The sequence below is a fragment of the Jatropha curcas genome, chromosome 9 (genome assembly GCF_041381405.1).
Source record: "Jatropha curcas cultivar XTBG-Jc1 chromosome 9, XTBG_Jcur_1.0, whole genome shotgun sequence".
Classification (NCBI taxonomy): Eukaryota; Viridiplantae; Streptophyta; class Magnoliopsida; order Malpighiales; family Euphorbiaceae; genus Jatropha; species Jatropha curcas.
Window position 1 is genome coordinate 18,689,045 of NC_143159.1, and position 18,534 is coordinate 18,707,578.

At 33.8% G+C, this 18,534-nt stretch overlaps 1 protein-coding gene across 1 annotated transcript; it reads right to left on the bottom strand.

Annotated features, from left to right (window-relative positions):
* Positions 1 to 178: 178 nt before the first annotated feature.
* LOC105628894 (vacuolar protein sorting-associated protein 52 A) lies at positions 179 to 17,601 on the bottom strand. The gene is made up of 20 exons (XM_012210377.3): positions 17,319 to 17,601; positions 16,184 to 16,432; positions 16,048 to 16,105; positions 15,151 to 15,246; positions 14,674 to 14,775; positions 13,056 to 13,139; positions 12,149 to 12,229; positions 11,110 to 11,253; positions 10,262 to 10,353; positions 9,658 to 9,739; positions 8,328 to 8,510; positions 5,521 to 5,636; positions 5,376 to 5,434; positions 4,944 to 5,044; positions 3,210 to 3,260; positions 2,643 to 2,822; positions 2,402 to 2,536; positions 1,970 to 2,044; positions 1,094 to 1,151; positions 179 to 749 (listed from the first exon to the last, which is right to left on the bottom strand). The coding sequence occupies exons 2-20, from the start codon at positions 16,258 to 16,260 to the stop codon at positions 445 to 447; spliced, it is 2,079 nt and encodes a 692-aa protein (XP_012065767.1). The 5' UTR covers positions 16,261 to 16,432; positions 17,319 to 17,601; the 3' UTR covers positions 179 to 444.
* Between the last annotated feature and the right edge of the window lie 933 nt (positions 17,602 to 18,534).

Consider the following 18,534-nt stretch of genomic DNA (forward strand, 5'->3'; position numbering starts at 1 on the left):
GTTCTGATCGAAACACAAAAAACTAATTTTAAAAAAAATTTTAAACTTTCATTTTTCCAATAGAAAATGATTAAATTAAAAAATGCAAAAAAAAAAAAAAAAAAAAAAAAAAAAATCTAAAGTATTGATTATCTTAAATTTTACATTTACGAGTCGCATTAAATATGTAGAACTATGATGGATTTTAAATATTTATGTTATTGAAATACGGTAATAGATTTTGAATGTTTTAAGATATTAAGACTATATAGAAAGAATGTCGTTACCGGTTACAAAATCTTTAGAAAAATCAGACAAGCCACATACTCGTAGAAAGCAACAACAATTCTAGAACAGGCTTAGCTTCGATTTCAACTGGAACTGCTTCAGTTTATTGCTTCTGTTGTCCGAAAATTGGCATGCCAACTCTTTCAACTCATCCCTCAACAGGTACACATTAATGATCTAGAAAGTTCTAGAATATTTCCTGATTTCGTACATGATTGAAGAAATGGAGACAAGATCCTTGTTCAATGCAGACCCACCGACGATCCTCTTTATGCAATCGGAGAGCCTGGTATAATACAGCAGCAGCTGGGTCAATGCAGCCCTCAGGATCTCCATACCACATAAGAAGTTGCTGAAAGAAGTGATAACATCTTTATGCATCAGCTCTATTGCAGCTTTCCATCTACTTGCAAAATCCTTCACAATTGTCTCAACTTCCGCAACTGTTATCGGCTTCTCAGAACCAGAACTTGGATCCTCCGCTGATCATAGCTCACAAAATAAGGTCATCTCCTTAAAATAAATTAGAGTCATGTCTTGTTAATATGAAAAGAAACTGGTCCTATGATGAATTTGAGTTGCTTAAGAATGCCGTACTCTGTTTTTGTCTGTTACAAGTTAAAATCTTTATTTACTTATAGACCAAGAACACAAACCAAATCTCAAATTAATGGAATGTAATATAATGTAATCAAAAAAATTTTTAGTCTAAATTTGCATTAGTCTTTAATTACATTATATTGCATTCCATAATGGCATTACCAAACACAGCCTAACAGAATAATTAGCTAGATCTCACAAAACGCATTTCTTGAAATACACTTACAGCCTCGGGTCTTGACAAATTTAATGAGGTCACTAAAATGCTCCAGCAGCAGCTCTTCCTGCAGGTAGAGAAAATCAATTAAGAAATGCAAATGTGAAAGCAAAAGCATAAAAGACTCGATTGAATTAAGGATCATTGTCAACTAGGCACATGTCCCGTGACTGATCCCAATTCCCAAAATATCCCACAAGCTAACTCAATGATTTTTCACAACCAACGCAATGTATTTGATTGTTTCCATTAACTTTGTACATACTAGGGTTAATCCCGTTCTGGGCATTGAACATACGAGTCAATTTGAGTGTTAACAGGATTTTCAAAAGGAGAAGTCAGCTGAATTTCTTGAACAATGGCCAGGTAAAAATTATTAATATTTTATCTAGTTCAACTAAAAATTGATCATAAAACATTTTCAATTGGCCAGCATGTCAAAACCCTGGCCACATCATGACAATAACCTAGCAACTGTGACCCAATTAAAAACAAATCCAAACAGAATCATTTTTATGTTACGAATTGAAGTTCAATAATTGCATAGAGATCAAGTGATATGTTCAATGGCTATTTGTAGATCAAACATATATATTTCTTTCCAAAACCAATATGCTGATTCATCAAAACTAATATTTTCCTGTTGAAGCTTTTTCTTTGGAAGCAAGTAATAAAGAAAAAGGCAGTTGTCACCATGGATGCAAACCATCACCTTTACAGTTTGTTTCTGGAAGCAATTCTCCTAACCTGTTAGCTTCCTTTTATGCTCATAAATGCAAGACTAGAGAAAAATAAAGTAAACAAAATATGCAGATAAATAATTCAATTCAAAAAATCTGAATTATACACCAACCATGCAGTTTTCTTTCATCAGCAGTGACATACCACAAATAATGCTGTATTACTTTTCAGCAGTTCCTCAAAGTGCAATTGAATTTTTCCACCTTCTGGACCAGCTTCCTGGAATTTAAATCACAAAATTGCTAAATCAGTGCATAAAGACCCGTAGATATCATATCAGATAACAGTTATGCAGTTGTTCCAAAAAGAATTACCAAGGGCCAGTTTGTTACAATTGTGTGTTTTTAGTTTTTTGAATTTATATTTATATGTGGTTTCATAAAATTTGTTTTCTATTTTAAAAATGGTTTTCTAAGTTAAGAAAAAAAAAATTTTTTTGAAGGAAAAAAAAAAAGAAAAATGAAAGACTTAATAAAACAAATGGCACCTAAATGATCTAAAATTATTTCTCAGACAATTTAAATAACAGCCTGTGGAGGAAGATATATAAAATAGAAATTAGATATCAATCCTTACCTTCAGCACAGAAATTGTCATATCATAGTTGTTTATGAGAAACACAATTTGAAGTTTTGCCTTGGGGAATGTTTTGGCAAGCTTGATGAGCAAGTCATCAACAGCCATTCTCAGCCGTTCCAAATTCAGTTCAAGCTGCACGCATAGATGGATAATGAAATGTAAGTATTTATGACATGAATGGATGCAAAAAGGAAGAGCAATAAGAAAGACACCCTTGTACATTCCAAAAGGATCAAACCTGCCCATCTCCATATTCAACATTAAGATGGATGAGAGAAGCTGTAAATTCAGCATAACGCCTCATGACATAATGAGGATGAACATCATCTTCCCACAGCGTCTTCACATTTGCATTGCGCAGGCTGCTAAGATGCAAGTCAAATACCATCTTAAAACGGGGCCATAGCGCTATATTTACCTGCTCATTACATTTAGGAACTTGAAAAAATTAGAAACATGTTTATCATTAGTTGTGGTCATTCAAGAAATTACTGTAGGAGAGACCCCAAACAAAATTGCAATAGGCAAGCATCACCATTTGCATGCATATCATCAGTTATTTCCCTTTTCCTATATTTTTCTTCTATAAATAACAAGCTCCAAATAACACATTCACATGTGTTAATAGTATCAATAGCTCAAATGTTCATAATTGATCCATATTCTAGCAGGAATATTAATGGCTCCTCATGGTTGGAAAACATTACTGGAAAAGGATACTGTAGAAGCATCTTTTATTACCCAAGGCAAGCATTTCACTATTACTAAACTTGTTATTCATTAACTTCATAAGAAGATAGCAGACCTTGTCCAAATACGAGTCCAAGCATGGAATACGACGCCGAGACATGATAAGCTGCAAAATGAAATCAATATTAGCAGTAGATCAATCCAAAGAAAAATGACAATTGACACAGACTGGGTCTGAATTTGCATACATACAACAAAATCCAAACACATTGAAATTCCGCAATAAGATACTTCATGGATTACTTTGTCAACTTATACAAGGCAGGGACATGGACACAGAACACAGACGTGAACACACCGATACAGATTCTAACAATATGGGAGTGACATGGTAATAAATAAATAAATATACACACACATATACTATGTTAAATATGTTAAATTATTGTTCTCAAAAAGAATCTAAGCCATGTCCTAGGCATGTCCTTGCAATGCCAATGTCCCTCACATGCCTAAACCATGTCCCAGAATTAACAACATTAAAAAGTTCCAGCAAGTGTCATTTGCATGTATGTGAGTACTTCAGCAAAACAGAAGTGTCGGTGCTTCTTAGAACAAACAGACAAGCAAATAAATCAGGATTGAAAAAAAAAAAAAATTCAAACCGTTTGTAAAGCATTCTAATCTAAGTGTGTATTCATTTTAGAGGTGAATCAGTAAAGTTCTTAAAACGGGCAGAATCCATATGAAAATTAACCATAGTAGAGTAGCCATTTTATATGCTAGAAGTTGACAAAGGAAAAAAGAATGTATTAATGATTGAGGATTTAGTTAGGTTCTTTAGTTAGTTTGAATTTTGAAGGAAAATTGTATTCTTTTTCCTTCTGCTAAGATCTTGCTATGTCAGCGAATTTCTTAGCGGGTTAGGTAGCAGGTACAGGTTACTATGTGATTGTGTAAATTAAGCATGGTTTCATTATAGGGTAAAGCCAAGCATGGTTTCATTATGGGTAAAGCCAAGCATGGTTGGGCACAGCTGCGATGATCCAGAAGCATCCAAATTAGATTATCATTTTTGTTTTAGTTTTCCTTCTTTAATTAGGATTCCTTTAGAGTATGTTAATTAATCATGAACTATTCATTTTCCGTTTTTTATTTAGGATCCTTATCTAGTAGAATGTTAACTAATTAGGAAGACTTTTCAGTATAGAATTAGGAGTTGTCCTAACTACTATAAATAGGATAATAATAGTTAGCATATGTATTTTAATTTCTCTAATACTTCATAATTTTGATTCTAAGGTTCTCTTCGAGACCAATTATATTATTATGTTCCAACCACAATCACCCTATTCTAGTCTAATTGTTGAGAATCATTTGCCCTAAATTTTTTCCCTCTGTCAAGTGGTATTAGAGCGCAAATGATCCTAAATTGCTGCAGATTTTTTTTTTTTTTTTTTTTTTTAATTTTGTTCCAACCATTGTTGGTAGAGGTAGAGCTCGAGGTCGAGGCAACCAGCCCCAAATAGTTAATCCATCTGGTTTTATTACTTCTAGAGGAACGTCTTATTTTGGCTAGTCCAAAACATGGTCCCACTTATAGATTGAGCTCCGGCTAAGAAATATAAGGTTGAAATTCCCAGCAAGAGAATTATATTACACAAGGCCAGACGAAACAGTTCAGCAGAATATATTAAGTTGGCTGTCACCTATTGATTATTTATTACTATTTTTCATAACCAAGATCCAAAACAACATATCATGGCCAGCACTATAATGATCTAGCAATTGGTGTTCTGATACTTAAGAGATAAGCTTAACACGACACAGCCATGGAAAGGATTATCACCTGGTGCTGGTGTATGATGCGAATCATAAGCATGAGTCCTATGGCATCATAACAATTAGGTAGTATTGAATTGAAGTGTTCATCAACAACAGCAAATGGACCTGATGAATATATATGTGTTAGATCTGTAGTCACATAATCAATGCTATATAATATATATAAATACACACAATGTTGAGTTGGAAATATCTAAAAGATGGACTTCGATGCCATGCAGTTGTTAAATTTCTTTTCTAAGAAAATGAAAACGACAGAATTTTCACTAATCAATTGTCACTGAAAGGTTTGAAGCTTCAAAATCATAAATCTTGCTCCAAGGAGAGTAAACCACAATCCTACTGCACAATTAACTACTAAATTCCAACAAATTTCATTGTAGCGTTAGTGTTGGAAACACTTGTGCAACTTTTAAGGAATATTCTTCATAATTACCAGCAAAAATTTCATAAAATATTGATTCTTCACCAAAGAAATCATCACAGAATAGATACCTGCAAAATGAAGAAAATGTTGACTGCAAATGAATGGCATTCCCTGATAGATACACAAAATCAAGGAGGGAAGCAACTATACATACTCAGAAGTTGCAGTATCCATTAGCAACTTGTGTAAACTCCTGAAGAGGACCTCATAAGGATACTTTTGGGAGCTGGCTTCAGCTATATGAGGAATCAATGCTGGTTGATCAATTTCCTGAAATCAACTAAAATTAGAATGATAAATACAACTTGATGAAAAGAATTCAAAAGTTGCATTTCCTGTCATAAATATCCTATCAAGAATGATAAAAATAATAAAAATACATCAAACAGCTCTTTCTATTTAGCAAGCTTTAGACATTCTCACTGTTAAACTGAGGAATATAGTACTTTGTCAAAAGTTCTTTCCCATAAATAATTAATGTACAACAAATGCATCCTATACCCACCCACAATTTTTACTCTCTTGACGAAAACAGTTGAATTAACCCGGAAAACAATGTGCAGCTAAAAGAGAAGGGGAAATAAGTTAAAAAAGGACTAAAACCTCAACAACTGTAACACCCACAGCCCAATCCCGAAAGATTAGACCGCGGATGCCACATTCGGTATTGGAAGCACTATTCCAACTAACATATCAATCTTATAAATTAAATAATAAATTAGAAGTGTTTAAGTATTCGCTAGTTTAGCAAGTAATTTTATTTTTATTTTGAAAATGATTTGAGAAAATCCTACAGAAAAACTGCAAAAGTTTCCCTTAAAAATTGAGCTTGCTAAAGCATGTGAATACAAAACACTCCCAATTTATAATTTAATTTATAAGATTGATACGTTAGTTAGAATGGAGCCTCCGGTACCGAATGTAGCGTTCGCCGTCTAATCTTTCGGGACTGGGCAGTGGGTGTTACATTTAGTGGTATCAAAGCCGGACCCCTTTAGTAGATGTATGGTTCGAGGACAAACAACGCGGAAGCTGGTGGGCCTGTGACATTCCGACCCAGCAAAGCGATCCTAAGAGAGCGGGTAAAAGAAAACTCCTGGCTAGCTTCTAGGATGGTAAGCTAGCTATGGGTAGTGGAATGCGGGATACAAGAATGAATCAGATCATATATCGAAAAGGGGGAAACTAATTATTAAAGGCGCCTTTTGGTGAAATGGCTTAGAAAGTTGGAAGAACTTCAGGGTTAAGCATGCTCACTTAACAGAAAGTCTAGGACAGGCGACCTCCGATGGAATTGGCTTGATCCAAAGCGGACAATTCCTCTGGTGGTTGGAGTCCAGCGTGACAACAACAGTGAGCAAGACTAAAGCCTCTAGGAACCCATAACACAAAGCACATCCTCAAAAAAAACAAAAAAATCAAAGTTAACTTTTCATGAATAAAATTTTTAGCATCTACATACAGTTCAAGCAAATTATTTGCCAGCCCTCATTTTCATTCTCTTTCTGGAGTTGGATTTTTCAGCCAAATATCTGTTTACAATGCAAGCATAGTACGTAAGAAAGAGTTGCTAAAGTGCCTTAGTGCTTGACTTATAATGCTGCTAGTGCATTTCCAGTAATACTAAGCACAAGCTCTAAATAGCATTCCCTACTTCCTGCATTTGACTTGTGCCTAAATAAAATGCCATTTAATGTCCAAGAAATGGGTACACGCATAGACGCACCATGCCACTTTTAGAAAGGAAAAAGGGAGTAAAGGAAAAAAGTATGTTATTTTCCAGACGTCTCCATCCTTTCTCAACATGAAAAAAAGAAATTAAAATGAAGACACAAGATGAGCTTCATCCTTCTAATGCAGCGCTACAACAGAGCTAGTTCAACTCATATGAAAATTAATTTAAGCCTGCTGCAACTTTTAACATGAATAGACTGTTTCACTGCCTGCAATATGCATATATCCCCATGAAGGTTTCCTGTTTCTTTGAAGCCCTAGCCATATGACAAAGGAATAATTGCCAAAAACACAATACCAGGACATTTGCACAACAAAGGCATTGTTAATAAAGACATTTATGAAGATAAAACCAAATGCCACATGAGCCATGTGCATAGAAGGCGCATGATAGATTATTACTTGCAACCATTGGGAGTGCTGACCTTTGTTTATCTAAAATGCATAATCGATTATTACTTGCAGCTAACTCAACAAGCTTCTCAATGAACTAAAGTTCATCTCTAAGATGCCTCAATGCATTGAAAATCTTAGTTACTGCTCTCCATCCAGATCCAGATCAAACACGATTCATGGTTCTTCCATTCTAATTAAATGTCAGATCCCAGATCTCTGACAAACCACAAACAGCATTTCATATTATGTTTTCAATCCAAACCAAGAGAAAACAACTTTGGCTGAGCAAACCTAGGCCTCCTAATCTATCTATCTATCAACCAGTCTCTGGCATTGTATAATACTGATCCACAATATACTTCAAACTCTTAGTTAAGTGTCAACTGAAGTGGACATCAGAGTCTCTGAACTAAGACTCTAATATAGAAGATCCAAATCATAAAAAAACAGAAAACCGAATGAGTATGATCTACCCTTCCTCAGAGATTAGCCAACCATCTATATCATATAAACAGGGAGAAAGCAGAAAACAATCAAAAATTCACTGAAAAAGAACCAAGAACTTACAATTTGCAACCCCACAGAACAAAGTAAAAACCCTTAAATTCATTTCAATCAAAGAAATATATCACGATCTAAAAGTATGTCTATGATGCAATAAATTGTTGCATGACAAAAGTTAAAAGAAGAGGTAGAAGTTTCAGTGGAAAAATTCTAGAGGGGCAAATGAATTGGCAGTCAATGCCAAAGAATCATGATAGAAATTTCATTTATGGGCAGGAAAATAACTGGATAATCATTATTTCAGAACCAGTAAGGAAAATCAAAAACCTTCAAGATATTAATTCTCTCCCCCAAAGCAAAAACAGCTGATCGATTCTTTAGCGGTTCTCTTGCTCTCGAAAAAAGACCAGTGCTTCTGGTCTCCACACCAATCAAATCACTAGATGTTGCTATATCTAACTGTAATTTCTCCAATGCTTGAATATAAGCACGGAAATGTGCACTTAAAACCTGCAAAAAAGCACAAAAGGATTGACAGAGAACTCTTATATGAGTTTGTTATGATCCTAAGGAGTGCAAGATGTATTTAGCCGTTGAAATGTGATCATGTGATAGATATGGAAAAAAAGAGAGTAAGAAAGACTTTTGTCTAACAAAAAGCACTGAAGCAGAATTGTAAGAAATTTCACAACTTAAAAAAATTATCTACTGTGTGGGATTCACAACCAATTATAGCATCAGAAGCAAGTAACTCACTGCAGTATATCAAAATTAAAATATACATACTTCTAAAATCTACCAATTTGATCTCGTAAAAAAAAAAAATGCAGTCAAAACTTCATCAAAAGAGAAAAATTTACAGGAGAAGCCATTTTTACTATTCAGAAATTAATGTATGCCACTATGAACATGCTTGATCTAAGTATTGATCTTGTTCTAGCCCACATTTAAATGAGGATAAAGCTGCTTGCCAGCAACTTAGTCTGCTTTAAGCTTTGAAAGGAAGTAAAACACCAAGGATGGGTAGTAAAAAGGACATAAAAAGACATGAGGGTTCCAGGTCTGCTCATTCCTCCTTGGAGTTGAATACATTTCAGGTACTATCCTCTCCAGAATGAACAATAGGTGCAAGGACCACATAAGAGAAAAAAAAAAAAAAAAAAAGGAGGTTACAAAAAAAAAAGAACAAAGTGAGGTGGATTCTATCGGCAGTCCCCCCACATTTATCATGTGTGATACACGAGACAAAAGGAGTATTAAATATAAATGAGGCAAAAATGATTAACCACTCACCAAAGAGTAGCAACCAAATTTTTCTCCTTTTTAAAATAGTATATATTGAAAGAAATAAAAGCTAATGACAAGTTTCACTGCAGTTATGACATGTACAGAGAATTTTAGAATTGTTTTATTGCAGATTTTGGTTAGAAAATGTCATGTTTCTTGCTTGTTGAAGTAGGATGTCTCGTTCTGATACTTATCAGCCATTGATCTGGCATATTTAGAAGAACAAACTAGGAAACCACCATGATTCTATCATTCCGATAATTATAGGACACCTTATAAGCAAGGAGAATGATTTGATGGGAAGCAGCATTGCTTAAATCCTAGGTAATTTTTATTCAAGAGCATATAATAAGTGTTAAAGCAACCGTACCTTGTTCATTGTGTCAACATATGCTCCACGAACCTCAGTATATATCTCCTTGCCATGTTCCATGAGGAAGGAAATGACATACCTATGAAGCCACATAACTGTCTAATAAATTATAAGAACATGAATAACACACCATATACAAATTTAAAAATAAAAAGGAGTGGAACATGTCACATCTCAAGAAACGGCTACTGACTGTTTTATGAACATTTACAACCTGTCATGGAACCAGGAAAGGTTTATAATTGAGATCTTAAGAGTCAATGAGACCTTACCCAACATATAAAGGGATATCGAATCCTTCTTGTGACTTGGATCTGTAAGATAACTTTAATTTATCTCTATCTAATATACTTCACTGGTAGCTCGAGATTTGCATTAATATAAACATGAAAAATATCCTACTGCATTTTCAAAACTGGTGTGGCAACGCATGCATGCATACCCAGGGAATAGATATAAGTGCCAACTGAAAATTATTTATAATAAACAACACACTTATGTCATCTTCAACAAATATGCAGAAGCTATTTTTGTTAAGACATTAGACAGAACCAATGCCATTTTCACAGGTGCCATTAAGAAAGTTATAGAGACAACTCACTTGTATTTTAAAAGAACACTTTGTTGAAGAATCTGAATATTTGTTTTGGGTTTTCTTAGTGCATGAAGCTTCTGAACAATAAACTCAAAGACCTGCAAAAAGATTGTGAAAAGTTTTAAATTGCAAACAACCTTTGCAGTAAAATTGCATTTCAGAAGTGAAGTACACATCAATAATTGACATCTTCAGATGACCAATTTGAAACCTATCAAGAGAAAGTCCATCTCCACCCAGATTCCAAAAACACAAGTATTAATTTAGCAAATTTGTGATTTTTCAGAGTCAGCCTCTAAGATTGGATCATACCTGTGAATATCATTTGACAAGTATAGATCTGTTCATTGTAAAGTTAATCCTTAGCCAACTAGTGATGAGAAAAAGAAGCAAGAGAGAAATGATTTTGGAGTGAATTGAAAAAAGAATATAGAGCTGTTTTCCTGAAAAGGTCGTCCACTGTTTTTCCTGGGTATCCCAAAATACATGCCAACTTTTGCAAAGTCCAAAACTTTTAGACTTAGTTTTCTTATTTCACTCCCTATTAATTCTTCAATTTGAAATGTCAGTACTGAATTACTAAAAACCAAGGTTCTAGTTTTTAATAAGAGCTCATATAACTATGAGTCACAACTGTTTTAGAGAAGAACGATCATTTTATAGTAATCATACAACAAAAGGATAGTTCAGAGAAATATGATCAAATTCACCATATGATATCTACTAGTGAAAATGATCAGTATATTATATTGTTTGGAGAGACCAAAAGGCAAATTGAATTGTTATAGAAGGCAGATGAGTATGTAACTGATTAACCAACACCACAAAATCATCATGTAACATCAGTAAAAAACCTTTGAAACAGCTTTCTGTCTAAGCTTTTCAAGCTCAGGCTGCACATCTTTCAAAGCTTTTGAGCCTTTAACCAAAGGATCCACCTCAATAAACTTCAGCTTCTTACTAAGGATCTCAAGAGTTCTCATATATTCATCATTGACCTGAACAAAAATTCCACACCAACAAGTCAGAAGATGCAAGAGAGGGAATACAGTACAGTTTCCATATTCACTGGACCAATCACAAATAATATTGGATCTTAAGCATCTGCTTCCTTCAAGAAACCAGTAAATGTAGTTCATTCAAATACAGTTGAAAACTTAACACATGGGGCAGAACGATGACTGAAATAAACACATGACTGAAATAAACAAGGCAGAACGATGGTAACCTATAAAACATAACACTAAAACACATATGCACATAAAATCAAATGCATCGTTAAACTTTATAGATAATGCAACAGCTAGATAACATATGGTGCTTGGGCTAAAAATGATGAATAGCAATTAACCAAATAAAAGGAGAAGAAGGGATTATATATCCCAAATACACCCTATTTTATGTGTCCATAATACTTAAAAAGTGTTGACCCTCTAATCTTGTTTTTCTAGATCTTCTTGTTGTCTGTATCTCCGCAGAATATTAGAGAGACATTTTTTTCTGACAAAGAAGCATAAAATGAGGCCAGAACTAGAATGAAAAGAGAGAAAATCTAGTGGGATGTTAGTTTCACATTAGTAAGCTTCATTCGAAGTCTTCACCAGAACCCCGATACAGAGAATTAATGCTCAAGTACACTTCCTCACCAAATCATCCACCTCTAGAACTCTTATCCCAGTTAAAATTTCTAAGAACTGCCTTAAGCAAAGAATCACAGCAACCAGAAATGAATTGTCATTGGGCTTGAAACTGTATTACGTTCAGCAAACTGGAACAGATGCTCAAGATTTCAGGGAAGAGAACATGTATGCACAAGAAACAACTAAATGATAACCAGATGAATGAACAACTAAATTACATCAAGTAGAGAAATGAATAAAACCTACATAGTACCTCTCCGTCGACAATTATGTCTACCATTCTAGGAGGGACTATAATGTCTTCAACAAATTTGGCCAGTTTTGATTCAGCCACCTATCACAACAAGGCATGGAACAATAGATATCAGAAGCATAAAAGATAACTGATAACATAGAGAAAAGGCTGATTTTTTTTTTTTTTTTTTTTTTTTTTTGCAAGAAAGAAATTGCATTAACGGGGAAAAAAAAAAAGGAAATTACAATCAACATAGACAAACTATGATACTTCAGAGGAAGTTTAAACTATAATTATCATGATTCTTAACTAAGGAACACAAGCCCATATCAGTGGCTTAGAACAACCACAGCAGCAACAAGCTTCAATTGCTTCAATTCAGCATTGTTAAAGACTAAATTTAAGAGTGCTGAATGGATATATCTGGACGGGCACAAAAAAGTTGAAAACAACCAATAACTCTTTACTCATGTACCCATTTGACCTCCATATTAAATATTTAACAATTAAATGGATGTACATAACCATCTCTCCCATTGAAACACCAAAAACTATCACCCAAAAGAGCTAGTTAGATTCGCTACCAAATTTGATGCTAAGTCAAAACTCACCCCCAGTAATTCACCCAATTAGGATTAATCAATTCTGAAATTGGAAAAATATAATAGTCTATTCATCTTTTTGTTTTCATTTTTACCCCTCCCAATTCCTACCCACTCCCCTCTTCACCCGCTTTCTTTCCCCATCCCTACCCCTTTATACACAACTATCACCACAATGGTCAAACCTGCCAACCCAATAACTGGTGATTACAAGTACTAGTTGTTTGGTAACCATCATCAGCACGTAGAAGACTATCAAGAATTTCTAGCATTCACAAGTCAAGAAAAAACTGAAAGTAGATGATGCAAAACAACAGCAATACCTTGCGATTCTTCAGTTTCAAACCCATATCCATAGACTTCTCTTGGAGAATTTTAATATCTGAACTTATAGAACCAATCTCAGCCTGGTATGCAAATTCCACAAATATTAATGATGTAAATGAAACAAGACTCAATTGCAAGAAAGAACAAGCAGCCCATGGAATGTAGAATTACAAAAAAGACGACGATATATTAACCAAAGGACATTTTTTAAACATAATGGCTAGTTCTCTTCTCTCCTCCCCCCCAAAAACCCCCTGCAGCGGGGGAAGAGGGGAGAGGGAAGGGGAAGAACAATGGCTACAAAAGTAATTTAATCCCAAAATTTTTCTTCTTCAAGTGTTCAGCATCAAATGAAACATGCAAATATCTTTATAATCTAACTTTTTTTTTTTTGTTATTGTGTTTGGAAGAGAAAGGGAAATAGAAGAAAGTAATTAGATTATGTTCTAGTATTTAGTTTTTCTTTTATTTCTTAGAAAAAAAATCACAAAAAAAGGCTGTGAATTACATGGTTGGGATATCTTCTGTTCATTTAAACTTTAAAATGAACATGGTAGATAAACTTTATTTGTACAGCTTATTAGCCAATTTTGGAGTTTTGGAAGTAATTAAATTACTTTCAGAAACTAGATATTTATTCTGTCAGAAATCTCTAGTGAAATTGGAAGGAGAAGAAAGCTTTAGTTGAAGTTTGCCCAACAAGCACTTAAATAGGCCTGAATAGTATGAATGGATAAACCATGCTGGATAATCTAAAATATTTCCATAATCCAAATATCTGCATTTTGCATGAGAAGGTGGTGATAGTGGTGCATGGGTTGTTGTGGTGGGTTAGCAGTGATGGGTACCAAAGGGGTGATGGTGAGTTACGACCCATTTGACATATAAATGACCTATTTATTCACAAAGGTGAGTATGGATGGGAAATGGGTATGTGTAGACTTTGCCACCCCGAGGAAGGAGAGTTTTAGTTTTTGGTTTGATAAATGTTGAGTATCTCGGTGATATTCAAAACAAAAAAGCTAATGGAGATGTGGTTTGGGTGCACTCAAGTTCAGTGAAGAAAACTTTGAATCCTTCAGTATTTTCTCAAAAGTTAAAATGGCTCAAGTTGATCTTATTTTGTTCTTCAATTGAAAAGAATGACATGAACTGTTACAGAAGCATTTGAATAAATAGATTTTTTCTTGCCAAGTACAATTAATAAAACAAAGTTTGCATTTCTTTTCATGCCATTCTAATACGAGTTGTACCGTATGGAATTCTTTTATTTCTCGACATGAATATCTATGATCATCTTTATTCACCCGGTCGTTGTCATTGACCATATGGCAAATAACTGGTATTAATTATTTAAAAAGTTCTAAAAAAAATACAACTAAACAGAGTACAAGATTTGATTGATAAGAGGAGTCCCTCAAACAAAAACAGAACAAAAGTTCAAGTCCCATTAAACAAGATAAGACTATAGTCAATTGCATAATGCACATATAATTTGGGATTTCGAAATAAAAATAAGCATGCTCAATTATCACTAACTAGAGTGCAAAAGATAGTAGGTCCATTGGATGCTATTTGGTGAAACTTAACCCCATATATATACAACTAGTATACCTGAAATCCACTGAGAAGAGTTTCCATTTGCGACAAGATGTTATCACAATCGCGAATTTGATCATGAAGAGACACTAGATTATCACTTTCTTTTATGTAATCCTGCATGGTTAGAAATAATAGCGGTTCTGATGATCAGAGTAGTCATGAAACGACAGAAATCAAGCAAATATAAAAGGCTTAAATAAAAGTGAAGATGAAAGAATAGCTAAAAGCTATTAATATAGCTGCCACATTTTGCTGAATAGTCTAAACAACTCATAAATAAGACCATAGATGCTAAATATAATCTTTTGAATGCAAAGATGTTGGATATGTTATTACCAAAGCATGAATGCATGCTAAAGAACATGATAAATTTATAAATGTGTGAGATCACATCACATGAGAAAGAAGAAGAAAAAACTTCACAAGTGTAAAGATCAGATGGAATATGCACTGAACAATCATGGACTAAGAAAAGAAAAGGCTACAGACCTGAATAGAGTCTAATTCAACTTGTCGTAAATTGTTCTCGACCCCCTTTGTGTAGTCTCTTAATGTTGTACCTTTAGACAGTATGTTTGCGACCACCTACATCAAATAGCGGATAAGAAAAATATATAAACCACAATGCAGAGGCCATTAGATGACAACTACATAAAAATCGACTCAAAATATGCTTATATCAAATATAAATAAAGTGATGCAGAGAAACTAAGAATAGTCCCTATGCAACAAAGAAATCATTGACTGAGTGCAAATTCTGTTATCTTCATAATGCCAGAGGAAACTGTAAGCAAATAAAACATATTGCTGACACAAACTAGATCAAGGACATAACCCATAGCAAAAAAGCTTCAAACTCCAGGGTGATAATTGCATCCGATGAATCAGGAAGCATAACTGCTTGGATTTTATAACTAGAAAACATCATATTTAACCATTACAAGCATATGTATAGACTCAAGAATTAATCCTAAATACTCATGTAGCTAACCTACTAACCCATATAAAATAACTACAAAAAGAAATAAAAGCCATTGTTTTATTAGATTACACAAACATCATTTCTTTCTCACTTAAATTACCCTATCGAAAGCAATTCCAAATTCTTCTTCATTACACTCAGTATTTATTGTACTTGAATTAGTAGTTGATTTCGCTTTTGTGCGTCCAAAATTTTTGAAAAGGAAATATAGACCATAACAGACAACAATAAAATTCTACATTGCTCCCATTCAACATAAAAAGGACATTGCACCTAGAATAAATTTAGCATATGCAAATACAAGGCCTTCAGAATCCTGAAGTCATTCTTTCCCAAAGAAGCAACAACAAGCATTATAGGTTAGCTGAATTTCACATAGCAAAAGAAAAATTAAAGAAACTTACATCATCATTTTTGCATTCTTGCAATTCTTGCTCAAGTCCTTCCAATGAGATTTCATCACTACCAACAACCAAAAGACTATATTAAGCACATAAAATTCCAACTCATTAACAAAAAACAAAGGTATAGCAACTTTACCTGCTGTTATCCTCTTCGACAGTCAAATCCCCAACAAATGCTTCCAAATCAAACACGTTTCTCGGTGTGTAATCCATATTTTTCAGAAATTCAAAAAACAAAATAAAAAAAAATCGCGTTGCACGTCAAGTGGTTTTAGATGTTCTTCTTGCCAAATTCATAGTATCAAGTTCAACCAATGCCAATATACTCCCAAAAAAGGACATGTAGATGTTTATCCTAATCAGATCTGGAGAGATCGTTGTTTTTCTGCAAGTGAAGGGGTTATTAAGAGTAGAGCCAGTTGACAATCTACCACAGATCAAGCTTATTCCACGTAGAGAGATATGTAGGAGCTAAATTTTATAATGAAACAGTAAAAAAAATGACGAAGTGTGAAAGCAATACAAACAACAAAAGGACATGCATTGACATCTTTGGAGATCCAAACATAGTAAAACAATTATTTCAAAATATTTTTCTGAGATCTTCAATAAAACCGCATCTTTGGGTCATTTTCTGAGAAATGTCATAATTTAAAATTTTGTTTTTAATTTTTTGTTTATTTCGAAATAAATTTCCGAAAAAGTTGAAAAATTTTCATGATGCTTTCTTTTCCTTTGAATCTCCCTTAAAAGAACTCACTAATATAATATAGGAAGAGAAACTTCCAAAAGTAAAGAATAACAAACTTGCAATAATAAAAGAAAATATATTATCAATTAACTTTTTGTATGTTGTTCATTTTTTATTTTTCTTAGGCTTCAAAGTTGAACTAAATTCATTTATTTAGAACTGAAAATTAGATTCTGGTGCACTCAAGATTGTAACTAAAATTAAGTTTGTGAGTTATAATGAAATGTACCTGTAGAAATCACAGAAATCATTACATAAAAGTATATTGCCCATCTATCGGGCTAATCAATCTCAACAATGATCCATATCATACAGAAATTCGCATATCATACATCAAATCACAGTAAATCTTATCTAGAACTCAATTTTGATATCAATTTTAACTTCAATTAGCTCGTTTAACCGAATTAGACAAATTCCCAAATTTACACCTAACTATTCCAATCTTCAAAAATCTAAATCAAAATGGAAAATTAATTAAAGGAATCTATTAGAGATGTTAGGAAGGATTCGAGCTCACCTAATGAAGTAAAGTAGCAGGAAGCCACGAGTATCGGTCGGAATCAATGCTCTCTCTCTCTTCCGCTCTCTATCCTGAGTGTCGAGCCTAAAGAACGAAGAAATGGAGCTTATTTGGTGCTAGATGGTCGCAGATGATAGCTTAGTAGCACCTGGCGTCGAGCTTTTGGCCGTTAATCGGCCGGAGATGGCTAAAGAGGTGGCTGTGGTGGGAGAGGGTGGTCGCAGATCGCGAAAGAAGAAAGGAGAAGGTTTTGGGGTTCGGTTCAACACTACATCCCCTCCTTGGCAATTAAAACGGGGTCGATTCAAAGGTTTGGTCCGATTTTAATTGATTTCCTCTGGTTTGACTTGATTTGAGATGATTTTAAAATTGATTTCCAACAATAAAACAAATCAAAAAGAAAAAGAACAAGAAAAGAAATAATGTTATTTATATATATATATAAGTAGAGCAGTTTACATTGTATGGAAGCTAAGTGTAAGTATCTAAAATTGTCAAGCATGAGGAGGATAACAATTGTTTAGCACGATTGTAAGAAGATAAGTTGTAATGACAGCAATTGTAAAAAGATAAATTATTTTATTTTTAGATAATATCTTTATCATAATAATATCTATTAGTTACATGTGACATCCTACCGAATCGAGTCATTGCATTTAAAGAGTCGAGTCGAGTCGGGCCGAACCAGAATTCGGTTGGAGCCATTAGAGGTTAGAGTGGGGTATAATGGAATTTAAATTAAATAAATAAAAGAATTGGACTTAATTGAATGAAATATAAAGATGTAGACTCAATTGAAATAAAAGTATAAGGATTAGGACCTAATTGAAATAAAGTATAAAGTTTAAGTATTAAATTGTAAAATATTAAAAATTTAGGTACTATTTGATAATTTTTAACATACTAGCAGATAGATTCAGAGGTTACCCGAAAATTCCATTTTACTTTACCTTCTCCATCTCCTCCTTCACTGTCGTCTTCATCTCCTTCATCTACCTTCGTATTCAACCTTACTTTCTCTATCATTTCTAATGGTATTCAAGCATTAAATTCAGCCTAGAACTCTATCTAGGTAAGTTGAATTTCTTGAATTTCATAATTTAGTGATATGTTGGATTATTAATAAGATGTTATTATGTATAGGAGAAGTGAGTTCAAAGTTAGAAGACAAAGGAAGCTAAAAAGAAGGTTTAAAGCTTTTTGGTTGAAAGTT